General features: G+C 37.6%; 2 protein-coding genes across 5 annotated transcripts; one reads left to right on the top strand and one right to left on the bottom strand.

The window, feature by feature from the left end:
• Positions 1 to 1,215: 1,215 nt before the first annotated feature.
• On the bottom strand, positions 1,216 to 23,387 carry LOC135793420 (titin-like). Of its 4 annotated transcripts, XM_065304376.1 has the most exons (27): positions 23,230 to 23,387; positions 23,014 to 23,172; positions 22,418 to 22,616; positions 21,950 to 22,063; positions 21,654 to 21,828; positions 20,929 to 21,594; positions 20,495 to 20,859; positions 20,053 to 20,435; positions 18,912 to 19,131; positions 16,977 to 17,474; positions 13,309 to 13,431; positions 12,825 to 13,251; positions 12,321 to 12,766; positions 11,824 to 12,255; positions 11,410 to 11,763; positions 11,119 to 11,298; positions 9,134 to 11,057; positions 8,909 to 9,072; positions 6,859 to 8,605; positions 6,594 to 6,800; positions 6,369 to 6,529; positions 4,025 to 6,289; positions 2,689 to 3,874; positions 2,237 to 2,626; positions 1,918 to 2,000; positions 1,683 to 1,863; positions 1,216 to 1,623 (listed from the first exon to the last, which is right to left on the bottom strand). In XM_065304376.1, exons 2-27 carry the CDS (start codon positions 23,169 to 23,171, stop codon positions 1,520 to 1,522), a joined length of 13,152 nt encoding a protein of 4,383 aa, XP_065160448.1. In that variant the 5' UTR covers position 23,172; positions 23,230 to 23,387; the 3' UTR covers positions 1,216 to 1,519. The 4 variants fall into 4 exon arrangements, with proteins under 4 accessions (XP_065160448.1, XP_065160449.1, XP_065160451.1 ...); XM_065304377.1 differs by lacking the exon at positions 2,237 to 2,626; XM_065304379.1 differs by lacking the exon at positions 4,025 to 6,289.
• Positions 18,025 to 18,795, top strand: LOC135793436 (histidine-rich glycoprotein-like). Its single transcript, XM_065304404.1, has 2 exons — positions 18,025 to 18,194; positions 18,270 to 18,795. The coding sequence occupies exons 1-2, from the start codon at positions 18,180 to 18,182 to the stop codon at positions 18,669 to 18,671; spliced, it is 417 nt and encodes a 138-aa protein (XP_065160476.1). The 5' UTR covers positions 18,025 to 18,179; the 3' UTR covers positions 18,672 to 18,795.
• Positions 23,388 to 23,389: the final 2 nt, after the last annotated feature.

The raw sequence follows: 23,389 nt of genomic DNA, 5'->3' as shown, positions 1-23,389 counted from the left end.
TTCGCAGCAAAGCTTCGATTTTGACTCATACTCACTTACTCAAATTTCATATTAACGTTTATATATTTTACAATCGCTAATTGATCGGTTAATCGATAAAAATCGCTTAATATATTACCATTCCACCATTCAATGTATCTTTTAGTCCACCAAGTATTACTAGTAGGTGTTTGTACATTCGGCTGCGTCAAACTTACCCACATAGTAAAGGGTTGTTGGTGATGCTTGAAGCTGTTCGGGTGAATTTCGACCGATTGTGAATTGTCGATACGTTCCGTACATGTGTGAAGGAACTCCTTATTTGCAAAACGAAAAGAAATACAACATACAATATTTTTCGTATTTAATGGTTTAATATTTATTATAAAACAATAAGCATTAATAAAGTAAAAAGTTCTTAGTATGGAAGACAAGTAGAGCTTATTATATGAAGCAGTAGGAAATCAATTTACATTTTTGATGTGAGATAAGATTTTGCGATATTGTATGAATACCACTCAAAGTTGAAAGTACAAAAATAACTCTTACAGCATTTATTTTTAGACAACTATTTGGTCAATTTTTATTATATCGGGCATACAAGTAGAATCAAGTATTTAGACAAGTAGACATCAGAAGTGCGAGAAAACCGTTCTATAGATATCTAAATTAGCTAATGCACAAAATTAAAGCTGTGCCAAAGTGTAGACATTTTAAATACACATAAATTGTTAAAATTTTGCAAGTTTGACTGTTGAAAGCAGTAGAAAATTATTATTCTAGAATAATATGATTCATATTGGCATAGCGTTTTGTTATACTCGTAACCACGGCCCATTGATTTCAGAATAATATAATGCGTATTTTAAACTCGCCCAAATTTTTGCTCTGAAATCACAGCTATAATTCCATTCCTTGCTATCGACTCACACTTAACGCATGTTTTCCGTTTTTCACGCCAAGATTCACGTAAAAATAGCACTTCAAACATTACGAATGCCATTGTTATAAAAATAAAAACAAGTCTGAAGTGTAATATTACGAAAATTTACGCACACGAATAAGTCAAGTCGTTTTTTTAGTGTATATGTTAATTATGTTGATTAATTAATTACTATAGAAGTTACAAGTGTTAAAAAAAGTAGGATCAATGTTTTTAATTTTTTTGTAACGTTTAATCAAAGATGAGTACAGTGTATTTAAGTAGGTTCGATAGGATGCAGTAAAATAGTCCTCCACCAAAAGAAAACTTTAATATCATATCCACGACAATAAATAAATACATACAAAGCAAAGTACAAGTTATAGACAACAATACTACTGTTCATAAATAATTTACATTCAAATAACGGTTAATCAAAGAAGTTACGAATTTTACAATCAATAACCAACAACCATAAACATAAATATTTGTATACGAGGCAATAAATATAGTATAATAAAATTCAATAAGTACGTCTAATGAACAAAACACCTTGAAACAATATACGAGTAAATAATTAGATGTCATTCAAGACCAGTGTGGTCGACCATCACCAATTTAAATATATGAAGATCGTCTCTCACCTGGTACTTGCAATGTGGCAGTCGTAGACACAGCTCCAGTTTGATTAGTTGCAGTGCAAGTGTATGTTCCAGCATCCTCTGAAAATGCCATCAAGTTAAAAAGATAACTCTTTCAGCGTAGACTAATATGGTATTACCTGGATACGTTTTCGGTATAGTAAGTCGGCAGACACCATTTCTAAAGTAGACCTGGTAGTCTTGAGAGTTTTCGATAAGACGTGAATTTTTCGACCACAAAATGGTGGGTGGCGGATCGGATTGAACGATGCATTCGAAACGTGCGATTTGCCCACACACCGCTGCGATATCTCGTAAGGGCTAAGAAAATATTTTATATCAAGTCATTCTTTTAGAAAAGTCAGAGTTACTTACAGTAATGAAGACGGGGGCTCTCTTGGTGGGCAATTGAGAATTAACGTTGCCATTCGTTTGTTGTTCGCAATCTTTTAATCCTCCTTAGAAATTATTTTTAAAAAAATATTTAATTTTGTTTCTATAATATTATTTGTTTTGTAAAAGTTAGAAACTGATTGAGAAGCTGGTCAATATCAATAATTTATTATATACTTGGTGTAAAATGGTCTTTGCAATGCATGTTATTTTACGGGTGTGTATATGGTTGTACTCGTATATGTAAAATATTAAAATATTTTATCCAGCCTCTCAGAAGTGTTAACAAAATCCCTTATACCTTGATAATTATTAAAAGCAGGTGAAGTGCTCGGTAAACTAGGAGAAATCGAAATCGGACTACACGACGATTGCTCCCAAGTTTGTTTCTTTACTCTATCAGTTTCGCATTCGGACATTTCGCTCTCGGAAGTCGGTTCCCACTTGACGTTTTTGTTCGGCGCTTTAAATTTCTTTGGTTGAAACTGTGGAGTAACAGCTTCTGGTTTGCTAGTTTCGTGATAAACCGGCATCTCGATCGATTCGGAGCGTTGAGGTGGTTGGATTATGGTTTTCTTAGGCATTGGGATTTCCCCGGGTTTGCCATCACCAGGAAGTACAATACCGAATTCATAGCCAAAGTCATATTTGAAATATATTAAACCAGTATTAGGATCTACGTGTTTCGTACCTATAAACGTGTTACAGCCCCAAATAGATTAGTGATAGATATATTAAAATGACAAAACTTACCATATTGAGCGGCTCTTGATTCTTCTCGGTACACTTGAGCATCGGAATCATCCTTGGATCTTAATATTGGCTTTTGAACTTTGGTTTTGTTGACATCGTCCATTATATCAGATGCAAATTTATGTGCTTTGGATTTGAACGTTTGTGTCATGTTACTCATATGTTCGGATGCAATTTTGCTTGCTGTTTGCTTTGTTATATTTTGGGAAATTCCGCGCATGTTGCTAATCTGAACGGTTTTATCGGCAGTGGCTTGGGGTATGAAAGGCGGTTGCGTGTCATATTCCATAGGTGTTTTCACGTGATCTCTTGATGAAGGTACGCTCGATGCGCGGACAAAAGTTGGGGCTTTGACACGGCGATAATAAGAATCGCCCGACTTACCAGTTGGTGTCCATTTAGACTGAATCTTAACTGAATCAACTTCACTTTCGTAGTCGCTCTCCCTGTAATCTCCCGGGATAAATTTGCTTGGTACTGGTGTGACTGACTTCTTGGAGCTTTCGCCAAATTTAATTACTTTGGTTGTTTGCTGAAGGCTAACGGTCCTGTGACTGTTTTCCGTCGATTCATTAAAATTCATAATATTTGAAGTTTCCGTTTGCACAGCGTTATGGTATGGGGCACTAGTGGTAGAACGATAGTATTGTGTGGTTTTGGGCCCTGGTGTGTAAACTAATTCAGGTGGAGTTCCTGGTTGCAGAATTATAATCTTCTCTTGCACACGTGGTGTGGCTGGTACGATATCGGTAACAGGAGGTCTTATAATAAACTTGCTCGTGGGAGTCGGTTTTGGTATAGGCTTGATAATCTCTTCTAACTTGACGCTCTTTTTATGTTTTTCAATTGGCTCAAACTTTGGTTTTGTGGGCATTTCGACTTTTGATGGATTTTCAAACTCGTTGGGTGGCGTCGGCAAACGCTCAGTACGTTGAGGTTTCAAAGTAGGCGTTAGAACGGGACGCACTGGTTTGAAATGCTTTTCTTGGCCGAGATGCCATGAAGTTGAAAGTCTGCCATCGTAATCACTTTCATAATCGCTTTCCCTAAATTCGCCTTTCACGAATTTAGAAGGACTAGGTGGCGGTGGTACTTTGACGCGTTGAACGGGTGGATCGGGTTTAAATGGAAAAGGCTCCAGTGGTGCACTAGTTGAAACACTAACAATAGGCGTAGAGACCAACTTCTAAACAGGTAAAATAGAATTTGCATTAGTTTCCCATTTTAAACATAATGATTTTTGAAATTGTACCGAAGAAGCATGATTTAGGTTATTGCAACAAACAACTCTTCACACAATATTAGATTACGAGTACTTCGATATACACAATCGAACCTTTTTCGACGACGCACTTGCTGAAATGTGCTTCTTATGAGATGTGACTTTTGTGACAGCAGGAGATTTTGTAGGGACAGACACAATATGCTCATGATGGGACACCACATTACTACTATAGCTCGATTTTTGCTCGTGTTTTTGTTCATATGCAATCGTCTGACGGAACGGTTCATCAGTATCTGCTTGGTAGCCATCTGTAAAGACCTTTTGCTTAGTTTTTGGCGATTGAGGTTTAACTTTTGGTTCGGCATAGGCATATTCCGGAGGCGATCCCTGTTTAATGTCCAACGGCATGCTCGTTTGCTTCGATTTGGTTTCTTGAATTTCGGTTGATTTCCTAAATTGAACGGTTTGCTTGTTCACTTGTTTCACTTGTTTTACCAAGTTAATTTCTGGTCTTGGAGAAGTTACGACTTGTTGGGGTTGTTCAAATTGAGAAGGAGCAAGTGGACCTCTTTCGCAAGATCTGGGACGACTTGGGAATACCGCTTTCGGCGCGGCAACTGGTCTATAAGTTATATCTTCCGTATCACTCGAATGAGGCTTCCATTTTGCCGGTATACGAGTAGCATCAAAGTCACTTTCATAATCGCTGTCGGTGAATTTACCTTTAATAAATTTGGATGGTGTGGGTACTTCCATTCTAGGGCCCCTTGGTCTTTCAGGTTCAGCTTTAAATGGAAACGGTTCTAACTCCTTGAACTTTTCAAAAGTAACAACTGGTTCAACAACTTTTTTTGGCGGTGCTACTGGTTTAGCAGTTTTTACAACCGGACAAACAACGGGTGCTTTTTTGACTGGTGCAACTACCTTTTCTACAACTTTCTGGGACGCCACAACCCTTTCCACAACTTTAGGTGGTTGTACTGGTGTTAGAGGAGGAGCATATACAATTTCCGGTGGTGTGCCTGGTTCCAGTACAAATTCATCAGTAATATCTTGCACAGAAATGGGCCGACATGGCAACGTCTCCAATGGCGGTTGCCAGGTAGTTGCTTTGGTGGATTGAAACTGCTTCAGGTTTTGATTTTGCTCATATTTATATTCCTGTTGCTTCACAAAGCTCGATTCTTCTTGAATTTCTGTACTTTTAGAAGATGTGGACACATGTGCCACATAATGTGGTACTTCAAGTGGTGGTGGTACATGTTTAAATGTGGATGAAGTAGATGTTTCCTTAATATATGTATGAGTAGTGGGAGTTGTACTTTCTTTGATAGTTGTGGTTTCAAACGTGGATGGAGTAACTGTTTTTTCAACTGTCTGATTAGTCCATGTGGGAGCAACTTTCGGAACTGCTGGTTCCGGCTGAAGAGGAGGCCATGCTTTCTGCACATTACTCTCCGGCTTCTTATGTGCCCATTCTTTTTCCATAGCTATTGCTTCCGCCATTGCCTGTTTTTTGTAGTCGGGAATTGTTTCAAATTCCATTGGGGGAATCGGTGACATTGGTTTAGTAATCGGTCCAATTGCCTCTGCTTTATAAAACATCGCACTTTCTGATTTAAATGTTTGGCTGAATGATTTAGATGTTTCTTCGTGCGTTGTTTGCTTCATTGCCTGAACATCCGGAAATATTTTTACGGCGCCTAGAGGTATTTCTCCTTCTGGTAAGTCGCGTTGTAATTTTTCTATCTTCTTAACCCGATCTGTTACGTCCTCGTGCAACTTAACCGATTCTGGTTTTGTAGTGTAGCAAATTTCTGGCGGTGGCTCGGGTGTAAGATTAAATTCGTCGTAAAGATTTGCCTGATTAGAGGTAAACGACGTGTATTGGGTATCGTGAGTTATAATTGGGGCAGTAGGCTGTAACAATGGTTCCACATTCGATCCTGTCATTTTATGTTCACCAAGTTCTTCAAATTTAGTATAAATATCTTGTTTAATTTGTATAGGTTTTGGTGTTTCTTTAGGCTTATATTCATCCACTTCTTTCATTTTGTTTACAAAATAGTTCAAGGATTGTTGCTTAGTTATAGAACTAGTCTGTATTCCTTCGTCAATCTCTACCGGTGGTTCGGTAAATTCCACTTCCTTGTGTTCAACACGTTTGGGCATATCGATTGTTGGAACTGGAGTAGTACGTTCGAGCGTAAACGTTTTGGTGTCATGAGTAATTGTGTCCTCAATGTGACGGGAGACTTCGGTTGTAAGAGATTCAATTGTTTCTGGAGGGGACTGAAATGAATCAGTTATGGGAATAGGTTTCTGAAGGGTGGATTGATCCGTTGACTGTTGAATGTTCGAACCCGCCTCCGATGACTTTTAGAAAATTGTAAAATGATCGTTAATATACCTATTTTTATCATGTTGAATACCTAAAATATTCGATTTAACTTACCATAGTTTCATGCTTTCTTACATCTTCATAAACCACAGTTTTCACCACTTCTACCATCGTATCTGGAGTTGGATCAAATACAGCAATATCAGCAATGCTTTGAGCTTCTCCTCCGGGGTTAACAGCACATACCATGTATTTTCCAGTATGTTTAGCTTCCGCTATTACCAAATAAATTTAATTTAAGATAATTGTATGCAAAGATAAACTTAAGTTTCTAATTACCTTTTTCAAGAATCAAGCGCTGGCAATTTCCTTGAGCAATCAATTTATAATCACTACCTGCATCTGTTTTGATTGGTTGTCCGTCTTTAAACCACGTTATTTCCGGATCAGGTGTACCGCTGATTTCAACTTCCATAATTGCACGCTGGCCCTTAGAAATTACCTGAGCTTGCAACCTCCTTCCAAATACCGGCGGAAAAATGGTTTCTGTTGAAATTTAACAATAAATCAGTAACCGTTATTATACATTTCATTTTGCGCTTACTTCGTACTACTAAATCAGCTGTACTAATGGCTTTTCCAGCTTCATTGACCGCTGTGCAAGTGTACCTTCCAGCATCAGATATTGCAACATCTTTCAGTTCCACGCGGGCAGAATTATGTTTGAATGTAACCGTTACATTATTGCCACTTTGTAGCTCGTTGCCATTTTTCGTCCAAGTGACTTCAGGTGTTGGCGAAGCGTCCAAAATTCCTTCGAGCACCACATTTGCATCTTGATCTACTATCTTTCCAATTACGGGCGTAACAAACTTAGGAGGTCTTGCTTTAAATATTGATTTTGGCACTGAAGATTCAATAGCCGAAACGATATCAACACTGGTGACTTTTTCATGAACCACCGGAGGCTGATCACCAATTTTGTGATACTCTTCCTGTCTAGAACTTTCTTTGACTTCTGGTGCATTTTGGTTAATTTGCTTGAAATATTTTGCATCTTGACTAGAGTATTTGTGTTCTTCAACATGAGGAGCCATTCCAGTGGTAGAAGAGAATATATGACTTGTTGTGGATGATGAAGATTGAATATTTACTTCTCGTTTCATTGTCACTCCTTGTCCCGAAATCAAGTTTGATACGATTAAATCTTGTGGCAAAGCAATATCCTGTGATGGTTGTATTTCCAAATTTGCTGAACATGTTTCTTGGCCCGCTTCGTTTTCTGCCACACATGTTATTTTACCAATGTGATCTTTAGTAACTTCATTTATAGATAAAACTTCACGATTGCCCGATGTTGAAATGAGAAAATCTTTTCCCGCTACAGGCGTGTCATTAAACAACCAGCGAATTTTAGGTGTAGGTTTTCCCGTGACAATACATTCGAATTTAATAGCAGTTCCTTCAACAACAGCCTTATCCTTGAATGATTCCCTAAACGACGGCTTAATTTTAGCTTCTTCGTGAACTTTTGATGTTTCATGCGATCTTAATGTTTTAACAATCAATTGTGCGAAACATTTAGCTTCTCCTGCATGATTAGAGGCTTTCACAGTATAAACACCTCGATCTTCAGGCTTGACGTGCTCAATTAGTAGTTTTAAATTGCCATTTTCATCTTGTGATATATTTATATGGGCGTCCGCTTCAATCGCTGCATTGTTTAGTAACCATTTAATCTCGGGCTTGGGATCTCCAGAAACAGTTGCTTCCAAAATAACCGTATCGTTTTCGGACACCAGAATGTCGGACAGAAGTTTACTGAACTTTGGCGCCGATCCAACAGCTTCGAACTTATCGTCGGACGCTTTTACTTTATCTGCATTTGGTGTCACGATTAAAGCGGCTTTGCTCGACGCTTCGCCGGCCGAATTCAACGCAACAACTTTATATTCGCCTGCATCTTCAAGTAAGGCTTCTTTGATTACTAACGAACAGCGGTCACCTTGGAATAGAAGTTGGAAATCTGATGATTCCTGAACCGGTCTATCATCGTGATACCAAATGACTTCCGGTTCCGGTTGTCCAACAATCACACAATCTAGTCGCACACGGTTTCCTTCGTTGATTGAAACATCCTTCAAAGGCACTTGTATTGAAGGCTTGATTGGCTCCATATCGCTGGCTAATTCAGAATCGGACGTTTCGGGGGGTAAACGTCCCTTAACAGTGATTGTTGAAACACTAGAAACTTCACCCACTAAGTTAGAAGCTGAAGCTGTGTAAGTTCCAGCATCTTTCGGAAAAGCTTCGTGTATAATAAGTGTCGCTTTAGATCCGTCGAAATGTAGCTGAAAATTGAAGGTATTTTTAGATATAGAAAAAACGCTCAAATGTGAAATGTCTCCGACGAAATTGAATACATATTGATATTCGCGAATCAAATATGACGACGATACAGCGATGCTGTTCGGATGCCAAAAGAAATTTGAAGAAATGTTTGTCCCTCGAAATTATGTCGTTCATTTTTAGATCAAACTATATAACCACTTGCCAAAAATTACGCAAATATAACACGAGTATTAAATAAGCAATAAAATAATGCAATTATAGATTATATATTACAAAGCGTAAATGTTTGTAACGCGACTTACTTTAAGTTCGTGCGTCTCAGTTAGTGGTTTTCCGTCTTTTGACCAATTTAACTTCGGCGTTGGTAGACCTGTTACTTCACATTCCAATTTTATCTTCTGTCCAGCTCTAGCCATAATATTTGAGAGCGGTGTTATAAACGCTGGCATTCTCGTGGGTTCCAATGCTAAACAAAAATAAAAAATAAATACATCTATTATATTTCTGTGCGTTGTTTTCGTACTCACAAGTTACATTTAAGTTTGCAGTGGATTGTGCAATGCCAACTTCGTTATACGCTTTGCATGTGTAATCCGCTTTATCATCTAAATGAACCTTGCTTATGAGTAATCTGGCTTCGCCGTTGTTGTACGTAATTGAATAATACGACGAATTATCAATGCAATTCAAATTTTTGTACCACTGCACTGTTGGTAATGGATTTCCTTCCAGTTTACAAACAAATTCGAACGATTCATTTTCGTTGATTAGTCCTGGTTGCAGTTCTTTAATAAAATGCGGCGGTATCAGTTGTTCTTCTGGTAAATTTTCCTTAACTGTTAGATATGCTTCCGTTTCGGCAGCACCAGCAGCATTGATAGCCCTGCATGTATAACGTGCAGAATCTTCATTAAATGTTTCGTCAATCGTTAAGGAGCAAAGACCCTGATCAAATAATGTTTGATAATCGGGATTATTTTGAATAGAAATTCCGTCTTTATGCCATGTGACAACTGGTACAGGATTTCCGGTAACGCGGCACACAAATGTGAATGTACTTCCTTCTTCAATCAGTTGATCATTTAAGGGAGATGTAAAAACTGGAACTTCCAAAGTTGGTGATTCAACAACATCAGGGACCTCGTGTATTTCCTCGATAACAACAGATTGTTCAGGTTCAACAACTGCAGCTTTCGCAGTTTCAATATTTTTGATTTTCGTCCACAGACCATTCAGTTCCTGAGTGATAAGATTATAAGACTCCATCATAATTTGACTTTCATGTGGTATTTCATGCGAAAGTTCATCGCCAAATAAACGAGTTGCAAGTTCTATTATTTCTTCAATGCGTTGGCTCTGTTTAGATTCTCCGGGTTTCAAAAACAATTCAATTTCGTTCAATAGGACTTGTGCATCTTCAGGTTGTTTAACCATCGTTGATCTAGTGGCAATAGAAGATAATAAAATGTTACCTTCTTGGAACCATTTATTTGCATTGTCAATAAGAGTAAAATATTGCACGCTCAAGTTAATCAGATTGCGTAATTCTCTAATGCGAGTTTTCAGTGCATCCCATCGTTGTTGCAAATTGTTTATTTGTTCCTTAATCTTTTGGCTTTGTAGCGCTTCTTGATTTTGTAACATGTTCGCACCGGTCTCAATAAATTCGGATATTTTCGGTTCTAATAACTTAACGGTTTCTTCAAAATATACAAATGAAAGTGATGTATCTTCGGCAGCTGACAAAGATTGACCGTATTGACCTTTGACTACGTCAAGTTTTTTATTAAGTTCGTCTAGCGTGACATTTATTTGGTGTAAATCCGTTTCGAACACATGAATCTTCTTTTGAGCTTCAATATTATCTTTGGCCTCCCTATAAACCTTCGTAAATTCTTCCTCTCGAATTTGTAACAAATAGTGAAGTTTCTCTATGTCTTGTTGCGCAACATCCTTTGGTTCTTGTTTATTTATTTTATCAATGATCGTTTCTTTCTCCCGCTTTGCCATGTTAAATTGGTTGTGAATACTTTGTTTTCTATTTTCAAATTCTCTAAGCAATAAATCAATATTAGGATAAAATTCCAGAGATTTACCAGCATCAAAACTTTCAAAATACTCAGTGACAATAAGATCAATTTTGTCAATATTATTAAAGTAAGAAACCATCATTTGCATCAATGTTTGGTAGTCTGTGCAAATCATTTTTAGATTTTGTTTCATATTTAATAACTTTTGCTTAATTAGGAAAGTTTGATCATTAGGCGATCTCTGTATGATTGTATCTGCCACCCGCATGCGTTGTTCTATTTCACTTTCCGCATTTCGTATTTGAGTCAAGACGTCGTTGAGTTTATTCTCAATATGTTGAGCAACTATTTTCGGATCTGTTTCATTTGTTGTAATTATAGGATACAATTGCGTGTCCATCTTGGACATCCAATTTATGGTCTAAAATAAAAAATAGTTACGAACATCTGAGCGCAATTACATATTGATTGATAGTATGTACCTTTGTACTTTCTTCCATATTTTCTTTGATAAGTACCTCCACTTCACGCTTCTCAACACACCTCGTGAGCACCGTTTGCCAATTGCGCTGGAGCGTGATCTGCCTGCTGCCCAGCCTGTCCAGGACCGACTCAACGCAGCCGAAAGCTGCTTTGATGTTCAGATGAGGAGGCTCGGTCACCTATCGCAAAAATAGAACGCATTGTCATTTTATTTCTTTACAGTACAGCAAACTTGGCAATGACATTTACGCTAAACATGTGTAGCTTATGTTCTAGCTACGCTTCCGTACCTTTTTAGCTTCGTTGATGAATGTAGCACCAGTATTCTTGGCGGACTGATAAAGTGGTACCAATTCACCGATTCGATTCTCAATAGCTTTCTCTGCTTCTTCAGACAAGTCTTCATGGTCTGTTATAATTTGGTCAATGTTATTCATTTCGTTCTCCACTTTATCGGCTTCGGTATGAAATTTCACGTATAGCACAGCCCAGTCCAGGCGTGCTTCTAAAACATTTTTGAGATTCAACCATCTCTCGTGTAAAGCTTCTACTTTCATTTCGACTTGCAATCGTTGATGATCGTCTAAATATTCGAGGATTGGTGGTAGTGTTAGTAATAATGTATTAATTTCGTTTCCTTTCGTCTGAAATGGAATAATAGCAACAATAAAATAAAATAATCGGACTTATAAAATTCAACTCACTTGCAAATCATTTAGCAGTTGATTATGCAAGCCCAAGAAATCTCGCGCATCGGCCAAAGAATTTCCCATATCATAATGTTCCCGCAGAAATGTTTCAGCAACCTTAATCAGCCAATCAGACAACTCATCCTGCCTTTCAAAGAAATTCGTAAGCGCTCTAGCGATTTTCTTGTTCTCTTCCTTATGTGCCACACAGACGCCATCAAAGTGTATTTTACGACGCTCCAATTCTTCCAACACGTTCCGGACGCCAGATGCGTTCATCTCGGTGCCAATATCAGCTAGAAGAGCATATCCCTCAGATATAAGACTAGCGGTGATTTCCTCTACGGCGTGAATGCAACGCTCATGTAGCTGAGCTAATTGCGGAGAAGTGGCTGGAAGTTCATTGTTCTTCAATTGCATGTCTATTAGATCTAGCTGACTGAAAGCCTAAAATAAATATGCACAATTTATCATTCCTCTACTTTATGATCCAATGTGTTCAATGTACATACCGATTGCGCCGTTTTAAAGAATCTTATAACTTTTTCAAACAAAGCATCTCTGTGCTGTAATTCACTGATATAGTCGGATGTAGAAGATAACACGTCGTACGCATTGCGCTTGGCTTGTTCACCAGCTAGGCATCCAGACTCAAGAAGATGTTCAGTGGTCTTCGTGATTTTTAATGCCTTGTCTTGAAGCATGTGTCCTTCAGCAATCAGCTTCTCCAATTCACGTTTGAGTAACTCTGCGCTTGACACGGAATCACCTAATTGGTCACTGGCTGTTAAAGTATCTTTGCGTTGAGCAATTGTATCTTGAAGTTGGCGCAAATCAAACGATAACATTGCTAGCGCGAGGCATTGTTCCAACTGAATCTTTCTTTGGGTGAATATCGTTTCTAAAGCTTGCCTTCTATAATGCAATCGTTCCATCCATTCTTGAACTTGCGTTAATGCTGAAATGCAAAGTAAGCAATATTACATCGTGATTTTTTATCGGTAATATCAAATTACCTTTCTTCGCAGAAAGTCGAATTCGATCGGGTCGAGAGTCGAGTGTGCCTTCGGCTTCCAGTTCCTTCAAATTCCCAATTATCATATTACCGGCCTGCATTGCCGCCATTAGGGATTCCAGCACGGTGCGCCTGAGTTCGTGAATATTGTTCAACAATGTTTTGACTGATTCGATTTCAATGGGTACCAATGTATCAGAACATGCTGCTTCCAATGCACTCATTGAATCAAAGAACTCTTGCGCTCTGGTGTGATACTGAACGTTCAGATCCAATAAAATCTTGCGATTTTCCAGGTGTCCATTGATATCGTTCCATGCTCTACCTAATGACTCAGCCATGGCGGCATACACTTCGGCTCTGGGTTTTTGGGTTGAAATAAGTTGATCAGCTTGTCGCAGTAACTCGTCCACGGGGCTTTGTTTATTCTAAAAATATTTACTTAAATATTCCGAAGCTACTTTAAAGATTTTGCGAAAGCAAACCTGAATTTGGTGTAGAACTGCATTGTGCGCTTGTTGCAACTGTAGGGCCTCCTCTAGAGTATCACCAAGGGCCGTTAATTCGGGCGTTACTTCCAAAATTTTTAATTGTAACCACTCGCCACACTAAAAAAGAGTTCATAATCATTGGCATCGTTTTCAATGACATCTTTGTATTAATTCTCATTTATGTCACAGTTTGAAAATACACCAAGTTTGTTTAGTTAGCGTAATATTTTTATAAATATTGCGAAAATAACTGAACTTGCCAAATGGTTTTGCACCCGGCAAAATAAGTGTGCATTTGCATAAATATCTTCACTGATTTCATCAACAAACAAAAATATCGCTACATTTCAGTCACAAATCGAAATGCATCCAAATGCATTTGTATACATTCTTTAAGTTTTTTTTTTTAATTTAATTAAAGATTCCTAATAATTAATAACTCGTTAAAATAAGTATTTAATTTAAAATAAAAAAGGTTATTATTAAATATTTATAGTCTATATAATTATAAACCGAATGAATGTATTTTATAAATTAAAATTGCCGGCTGAATTAAAGAGTTACGTGGGTAATGCGCGCACGATTATTTAAATAAATTATAATTTCATTCAAGATATTTATTTTTTCTTATTTCTCGCGGCTTAGTAATTTCCAAAGAGTTTTATAGTAAAACTTAGATGTATCCTGTCGATACCTTTACTATTCATTCATTCATTAATAATGTATTTGATTACAATGTGTAGGATCCTAAATGTGAATGATCGTGATTGGTTCAAACCAAGTAGGCGTAAATTTCTTTTCCGTTAGTAGCGTGCGCACTACAACGAAAAGCAAGTGCTATTTAGCATTTTTACTTTGAAGTTAATTGAACTTGGATTTAGTTTATTTCAACACCGCTTTATTTTTTCAATGTAATTAATAGATTTTTATTACATGTTGCACATTGTTGTCCTAACAGATGCCAGAAAGCGAAAATTGTTTATACGACTTTGGGCTTTACATAAACAGATGGTTCCGCAAATAGACGCTATTTTATGTTGCGCGCGGACAATTGATCATTATGTATGAAAGAGACCATATAGATTTAACCCAGATTTTTAAACGCGTTATAATAATTTTTCAACAAATAGAATACAATTGCAAATTGTTTGCCAAAGCACAACTCTCGTACGTAAAAACATCTGAGTTGAGTTATTATAATGTATGTACGTTCACATACACTCCTGGCACTTGTATTATGCATATTTCTAGTTAAAGAGTTAAAAATAAACCAGTGACTGGGAGTAATTGACTGCAAAGCATCGAAATCCAATATCAACGTAACATCATGTGATTCAATGCCTACGCTATTTGGAACAACGGCGTTTATTTTAGCAATTGCGCTAAAGGAATATCAGAAATATTACTAATGTATTATTAGTTTGCATGCTTCTTGCATTTGCGATTACAAGAGAAAATTTCACCGAATGTAGTTTGTGTTTATATCCCGCGCTCTAAAAATAAATCCTGACGTGTATTCAAAAGAGAGAGGCGCGTCGCGCTACTTCTGTACTCGCACATGCACTTGCAAAATTATGCTCTTATAAAATCACACTTTAAATGTCAACGCCAATAATTTGCGGTAATAACATTTCTCGAATATTGTGAGATACTCGGGTCCGAAAGCAATTACAATGAATATGCGCACATAAATGGTAAAAACGTACATGTAACAAGGCGATAACTAATCTCGTCCGGCCGCTCTGGACGGCGATTGTGCTAATCGTCGTTGTTTTCTTCATCGCCGATATGCCCGTCGACTGCATCGCAGTCTCCTTCTCGCTAACGTTTTCCATGATTCGAATGCAACAATTGATTACACAAACATGTCATTAATTGAAACCTAGCATGAGGGAACTTTTCGATTAGCGCCGCGAACAGATGCGAACGGCGCACATGCGATGTGAGTCTAAGCCGCGATGGAAGTTATGCTTTTTTTTCACGAGATGTGCGAGTCGTGACGAGGAGAGCAGCAACAAGCCGCGCGTGTGGAGATGCCGCGAAACACACTGATCAAGTTCGTGAGTTGCTAGTCCGCGAGCTCTTCGCACCGCCACGATGACCACGGGCGGGCCTCCAGATTTACGTGCACTATAAAACGGTGGAATGAAGTAGAACACTACCAAACCGAACAGAAGGAGAGAAGCGCTAATATGTGCGTGAAGCAACCGGCTCGGCTTTACTTCGTCGAGTTCGAACTCCGTTGAATGAGTAAACAACAGCATTCTATGTAAATGCGCTTTGCTGGTTATACAACCTAGTCGCAGTTTTGCTCAGCTCGGAAACATCGAAAATTTCAGATGTCATTAGTTAGCAAACCTTCGGTTTTTTTATTTCAATCAAGTCGTGTTGCATCTGTTAGCATAAAAAATGAATTGATGCAGTTCGAAGCAGTTGGGCAGATCTATAAATACACAGTTGAATAGCACAGTTTTTGGCATGTTATATTGCGCTGATTTTTAAAAATTTCCTACGCTATGCCTCGGAACTAGCAAATAAACACTTTTTCTACATGGGCCATGTATTGCGTACATTACCCACTGACGAATAAAATTATTTTTAGCTTTTCCAATGTGCTATAACTCTGCTTTGGCCCAAATAAAATCAATGCTTCAGAATCTGCTAGTTATCCTAACTGACGCTGAGTTGGCTTTTGACATGCTTTAATCTGGGCGAATAGATCTCCACTCCATAAATAGACAAATTGCAGGAATGTTTAAAAACGGACAAGGTTAGTTACTTTTCTCTACATATAAGTGACAAAGCCATGTCTTGTCTGTAACAGGTTTTGATACGTCTATAAAACATACGTTTTGATTAACAAAACATCGATTATTATAAACTGTAATTAAAATTTAGTATAAATCTTGAATTTGCATAAATTATTCCGCCTAATTTCAAATTTATTACGTATTCCAGAAATATATAAATTATCTTATCAAAATGTATGCAACCATATGCAAAATTGATTGGTACGTCCTTGGAATGCTCGATAATTGTACCGTAACTCAAACGTGGTCATTTTATAACAATCCTGAGATGTATAATGTTTGCTGTGTACGTAAAATATATAACAATAATTTACTATAAGTACACAACAATAAACTACTTTATATAACTTTTACTCTTAATTTGTTTAAAATTATCTCAATCTACTAAAAATATCTAACTCATACCCATAATCTTACAATTCACATGCATATACTTGTCTTTTATGTAGAATTAACGACAAGAAAGTACTTACTTGTATGCTGTTAGGAAGTAATAATTATAAGAAAAGCGGAAGTCTGATTTACACCTCCACTTTTCTCAACGGCTGGTCATAGATACAATAAAAATCAATAGACGAACAAGTTACGGTCTGCATAGTCAGTTTGCATAACATATGTAAATGATAGAGTGAAATTGCATAGTCTGTATATTAAACACTCACGTTTACGTTGCATAATAATAAATTGTTAAAAAATAAAAACTCTAGACAAACAATACATTATAAACACTTCGACACAATCAAATCGTTACAATAAAACAAAACAAAGCAACAAAATCAAAAACAATCATACACAACTCTTCAAAACTTGTTTAGTAACGCAGTTATAATTCCATGGCACCTCGGGACTCACCTCTTGGAGCTTTTTTAAGTACTGTAATTGCTCGTTGTCTTCATCGGATGGTCGTAGGTCGCTTACTTTAGAAACTTCGGTTTTTACGCTTACATCACCACCGCATTTTATATCTTGCGTATTGCGGACTGTTTCCGAAGTCAGGACAAAAGACTTAACATCGAACGCATGCGTATGTTGAACTTTGATGTGAGTGGTTTCGGTGACTTCACGTGCGATTTTACCACGTGGCACGTCGGGTGATGGTTTGAGCACGGTCTTGGCTAGTGGTAGATCGGGTAAACCAACTGCCAACACCATCTTTTCCTTTGCAATGTCGTCATGCATATCGTCTTTTCCGTATTCCCACCATTGCGAAAGATGCTCGGAATCAGACGCCGTGTTGTACGAGGAGGAACGCGAATGATGCAGCGTGCAATCGGAGGCGGTAAGGAATTCTTCATCGGATTTCCCATCATCGCTGCGGATATTTCTCGGCGACAACGAGCCAAGATTATCCTGTAAAGCATTATGACATAACCTCAATTGTAAAAAATTATTTACACTATGTGCAACTGTTATTACAGTCAATTTGGTTGTGTTGGTGTGGATAATTCACAAATATCATTCGCGAGATTAAAGTAATTAAGACGTGTGTACATGTATGCGTGTAATGCGATCGAGTCTTACTTTCGATATGACTGCGAGCGATTAATGGATTAATTATGAAAACTTTTACTTGTGTCGCCTGCAACGTTGCAGTTTATTGACTCCGATTAGCACGTACTACAAATTTCAATCGGGATTTTTACGCATACCAACGCATAACACCCGTGGCGGTGCAGTTTATTATGCATTAAAATTAGCATTGCACATATGCACTCCTGCGAGTGAGTTGCTTTCCTAATTGGAGTAAAATTATTTAATATAAGGAAATTGAAGTGAACTAGTTTCGCGAATGCTAGTTTGATTTGTGAAGTGGCGTACAGGTCAGGAAATGCAAAACTCACTATGATGCAAATGTGTGCAAAAGCTTTCATTTGAAACTGTATTAATCAGTGAAGTGAAGTGGTTTGTTTGATACGTTTGTGACGTATGCAGGACAATTACACCAAACGTGCAAACAAATGCCCGCCTTTCACAGGGGGGAGTTTGTTTAAATAGACGAATCTGTGTCCGAATTATCAGTTCAGTTCTATCTCTGCAATTGACAACTAGTACAATATGCAACTATCAATTGTAAGTACTCCGAGTGCAGTGAAGTGAATTCAAGTGAAAATCTTATACATTTGTTTAATTTTCTTGTCTCTACAGTTCGTCTTCATTGCTGTCCTTGTTGTGGTCAGTGCCCAACATGGTGACCATCACCATCATCACTTAGAAGAATACGTAGACTATCAAGCGCACCCACACTACAACTACCACTATGGTGTGCATGATCCCAAGCATCACGATGTCCACGACCAATGGGAACACCGTGATGGCAAGAAAGTCAAGGGATCCTACAGCTTGAACCAACCCGATGGTAGGAAGCGTATTGTCGAGTACGAGTCTGATGGCCACGGCATTCACTACAACGTCAAATACGAAGGACACGCCATTCACGACGAGGGTCATCATGGCCATGGGCACGGACACTCAACTAGCCATCAATACGCTCACGCCGCCACCAACTACCACGGACATGAGGGCGGTGACGGTCATCATGGGCACTAAATAGCATCCACTACATCTGTACATAGTCACAGCAGCCTCATTTATCATCATTTCATTCCTCTACATTTACTGTGTTGTTCTTGTTGTATGATATTGTTCCATAAATAAATGTTTTCCTTATAAATTTTGTTTCATTTATTTAATTTTACTTCAAATTTCGACATTTTTCAAATCAGAAATTTAAAAAAAAAACACAAAAAAAAACAAAGGAAAACTGAAAGATTCTTAACGTGTACACACCTGACTATGATATTTATCACTTCGTCCAATCGGAATTGGAAGAGATGTGGCCGTTGATGAAATCATCGCATCTTGCTGAGCACTTTTCAGTGTTTGGTCTAGTTCTTCGGCTAAATCCGTGATTTCCACCAGTCTCTCGCCAATAGCTTCGACGGCAGTCTCATTGTCAGTCGGCTCGGTGATTTCAATTTTCTCCAGGTCCGAAACACTTTCAGACATTCTAAAAATAAAATGCACGTTGAACCAAAACGTCATGGATAATTACATAGCAGATCATTTCAAATTTATTCAAAGTACATATAAGTCTTTTTATTTATTTTAAAACATATGCAGGAATACGCAAATGTAATGTATTATTATATAAAATTAATACTTATATTTAAATAAATGATCAAATATAATTTTAGAAAAATGTGGGTTTCCAACGGTCGTATTCGAATAAACAAGTACTTTTGTAGTTACGTTAGAAGCAAAAACATACGTCGTGTTAACAAAATCTAAAATTAGTAACCGAAAACGTGTGCACGCTACGATTCGGTTAATGGACCTAAGCTACTTGTAGATGCTTTTCAATCACAAAGCCAAAACGCAACTCAATTTTAAATTGATTATTCAAATTACAACAACAGCGTGTTTGTAATAGAATGTTAAATTTCGCTTGTGTAGCAACAGCAATGTTTGTTTAAACTTTAACTTCTCCTCACCCGGTATTAGGATTAGGATGTTGAACTGTTGCCTGTTGGTCCACCACTGAACCAGCCGTAGCCCCTTCCACACGTCGTGACTTAATTCAACATTCAATATTTTCAGTATGGAGCCGTACTTTCGGCCACTTTCGAGAGATACTCAGTGAAAATACTGTCAACCGCACTTATGTATTTCCAGTAATAAAAACGCTTCCCGAAAATAGACCTGATTCGCTTCAGCTAGTTCGTCGTCGCTGGCGCCGAATGTTGCTTCCGACTTCGAGTGAGGATCATTCGTAAAGTGTTTATTCGACACAAGAATAACCAAACTAAACGACCAGTACGACTTCCTAGCCCATAAAGCGACATTCGACATTTTTATGTTCATTGAGTTGCCAAATTTTTCGAATCGTATCCCTAGCACACCACGCACAACAACGCTTTTTTTAACTTACCGATCAATGCTATATAATGGTTCCTTGAGTCTGCTTCGCAACAATCTACCCAATCGGACCATTCGTCCGACATCAACGAGTAGACGTTCACGAACAGCACAATATTGCTTCACTCTTTGACATCGTTTGGCAGCTTCGACTAGCGAGATGGTTGCGATTGCTTCTCGTAAGTTTCGCATCTGATTGCATTGTTCTTCCACAGATCTATGAAAGACGGCACATACTCGTAATCTGGTCATCTGTTCCTGGCTAATTTTCAGAAATTTATCCCAGGCAAAGTGTAGATTTTGCATCACGTCTTTGTTATCAGTTTGTGGCAATTTACAGGAGTCTCTTAACGCGGCTGCTGCTTGAATTAGTTGCATACCATAATTGTATGAACACTAGAAAAATTATTACATTAATTGAATCGTTATAAAAATTATAAAATAATAATATTTACTCTAGCTGTTTCAAGATAAGTCTGATGATCGATTTTCTGCGCTTGAATTTCATAAACCGTACAACCAACATGACCATGGTACTTCAACAAGCCGTGAAATAGTTCGTCTAACCATTGAATTGCTTGAACTGCATCCGACTCGAATTGATGAATGATAGTGGTTTGCTCCAGCGTCAATTTCTGCAATTCCACGCTGTCGCTTAAAATGTTTTTCCTCGCGGTTGTAGCGTCCATTATATCACGAATGTTTCCTATGTCATCCGAATAATTTGCGAGGATCTCGCGACCTAGAGCGTCTTTCACAGGCATTGAAAGCATATCAGATAATTTTTCGCCTTCCTTAAATAGTTCTCTTTCTACCACATCTGGAAATAATATAAATAATATATTTTTTTAAATATAACATTGCAGTTGTGTAGGATTGATATTTTTACCTAAAGCACGTTGACATTCAAATAGTTTCTTCAATTCAACTTCTGCGGTTGCAAAATTACTCATTTCATTTTTTACGACTACAGCATCAAAAACGTCGCCGGTTTTATCAAAATATTCAGAAACTAAACGAAAAAATCGTAACGAAGTGATTAAAATATTTCGACGACGTTCAAGTCGATTTGCAAAACTGCGACAAACAAAATCCATAAAATCTTTTTGACTTATTAAATCTTTCTGTTGTTGCGAAAGCATCGTCTCATTGGCGAACGATTCGATTTTAAATAGCAATTCAGCATAAGCTCCGTAAGCATTCCAACATTCCAATTCAATTCTCTCGTGCGCTCGACGCAACTCTTCAGCGGAGGCCAAGTCATAGCCAACTTTCAAATTTCTTTTAAACATATCCTCAGCGGGTCCCAGCACCCAATTGACTACAAACTGAACACCTTCTTCCAGAAATAACAAATCTTTAGTGTTTGCAAAGCTTTTCCGCATTGAATTTTTAAGATTGTCGAGGTTTATTAATTGTTTCCTCATTGAACCAACAATTGTTTCTAGTTTGTCAATTGTATCGGCAATATCCTGTGGCGTAGCCATTGACTCCGATTCCGATTCAAATTTACGATTTCTGTTATCGTATTCGATTTTCTCAATTAGCTTACTACCTGCAAACAATAAAAACAGTTTGATGATGTAAATAAAGTAACGTTTATGGTTCAGTAACCTTTATCAATACAGTTGTTGGCGACTATTTTTAACACGTCCAACCGCTCAAGAAGAAGTTGGTGGTTGTTTTGTATTTGACTAGCCTTCAGTGTATAAATATTGGAAATGCTCTCCTGCAGCTCCTTTAAATCTATAGAACATTTTTCTGACTCTTCGTAGAACTCCTCCACTTTCTAAAAATGTTAAAGCTTTTGTGTCAACAAATTGTAATTACTGTGCACACAAATGTGCGCAGGCAGAGGAAATGAATGAATAAGCTATTTAAATCAACAGCAACACAAGCCCACTACTTACCATTCTGTTTTCAAACCATTGATTCGAGTTGAATATGAAATTTCCGCCCAGCTCGATCGGAAGCTGAGGTCGCTCGACATACTTAAATAATCGCGACAATGGAATGAATATCACCTGTAAACATTAAACATCACGTCATAATCCGTGCACAAAAGCAAGTTTTGTTTGTGTTTGAATGCTGTTTAGAAAATTGGTTGATTATATTCACGAAAAAAAAAAGTGTATGCTGAATAATTTATGGCAGTTCCTTGAAACTGCCTACTTGATAAACCTGTTGTATGTAACTGTAAATGCACTAAGATGTTAAGTAGTTTTAAGTTTTATTTCACTAATGGTAAGTTCTTTTCAAGACTTTACCGAGGTAATAAAGTATTCGTGACTAATTGTTTATCTATACTCGTAATAATAAATTGCATTCATTTCCGCCGTAAAGAAGTCATTTACGAATTATAAGTCAATAACATCTACCTGTCCATCTTTCTGCGCATTCCGGCAACTCTCTACGCGCTGCTTATCCCAAAACGCATCCGGTCGTAAGACGATAAACTGCGCCAATTCTCCAGTTGGAAAAGCGGCATTCACCTGTCGAATGCACGATCTCGCAACCCTCCAAGGACACTTTCTTGCATCCAATATAACAGTAAACCCACGTCGTGCGGTTTCGTTACTGAAATTAACATCAATTAGAGTAGGCCCACACTACGTGAGTGTCGCAACACATATAAACTTAAATAATCATGCAAATTTGAAATGTTAACTGCGTTTGTAACACGTTTCTAAGCCACAAAACGTAATAAAAACAATGTTGTTGCACGTTTTAAAATTATTTACTTTTTTTGTTGTCTTAATGCGGTTAAATTCAAACGTGCGTACAAGTACGTAATGAAACTTGTTTTTTTAAAAAACGCTAGTTACCGTTACTATAATACCTAAAGCAAACGCGGTAAGCAGAGCAATTCAGCGAACGAGCTTGAAATGCATCTGTCCGCTCAACGCGCGGGTCATTCAAAGTAAACACAACCACTATACATATTTTGGTATTATTTACAACCTGAAGGACACACCTGAATATGCTAATTATGTACGTGAGCGTTGAAGAGACATCTAAATTATTGCACTGCTGTGGCACATGTACGGCTATCACGCAACGCTCTTCTTTATCACGGCCGCCGGGTACATTCACTATGTGCGTTTGCAAATTAGAAATTGTCCGATCGTCCATTCTACAATTTAAACTTATAAATTTAATTTTTTTTTTTTTTGATAAAAAAAGATATTACCTTATTTTGTTGTAATCCAAATTTGCAGTTAAACAAGTATTTTATGACTTAAATTATATTAAATAACGTCACTGATCACGCGCGCAAAATTTGTTTGAAGGCTCCGCATGTTTTGCTTTTTTAAACTAGCAACTTGTACTTTGCGACGGCGAGCAGTACC

Source organism: Atheta coriaria, unplaced genomic scaffold (genome assembly GCF_025399875.1).
Source record: "Atheta coriaria isolate IRGN ID8LTWV9N9 unplaced genomic scaffold, Caltech_Dcor_3.1 hic_scaffold_6_pilon, whole genome shotgun sequence".
NCBI lineage: Eukaryota > Metazoa > Arthropoda > Insecta > Coleoptera > Staphylinidae > Dalotia > Dalotia coriaria.
This window is presented reverse-complemented; position numbering and strand designations above follow the sequence as displayed.

Coding starts and splice junctions, on each gene's coding strand:
- LOC135793420 (XM_065304376.1), bottom strand. CDS start 23,171: ATGGACGATCGGACAATTTCTAATTTGCAAACGCACATAGTGAATGTA. Junction 3,875..4,024: donor CAAGTGCGTCGTCGAAAAAG/GTTCGATTGTGT, acceptor TTACCTGTTTAG/AAGTTGGTCTCTACGCCTAT. Junction 1,864..1,917: donor GAGCCCCCGTCTTCATTACT/GTAAGTAACTCT, acceptor ATATTTTCTTAG/CCCTTACGAGATATCGCAGC.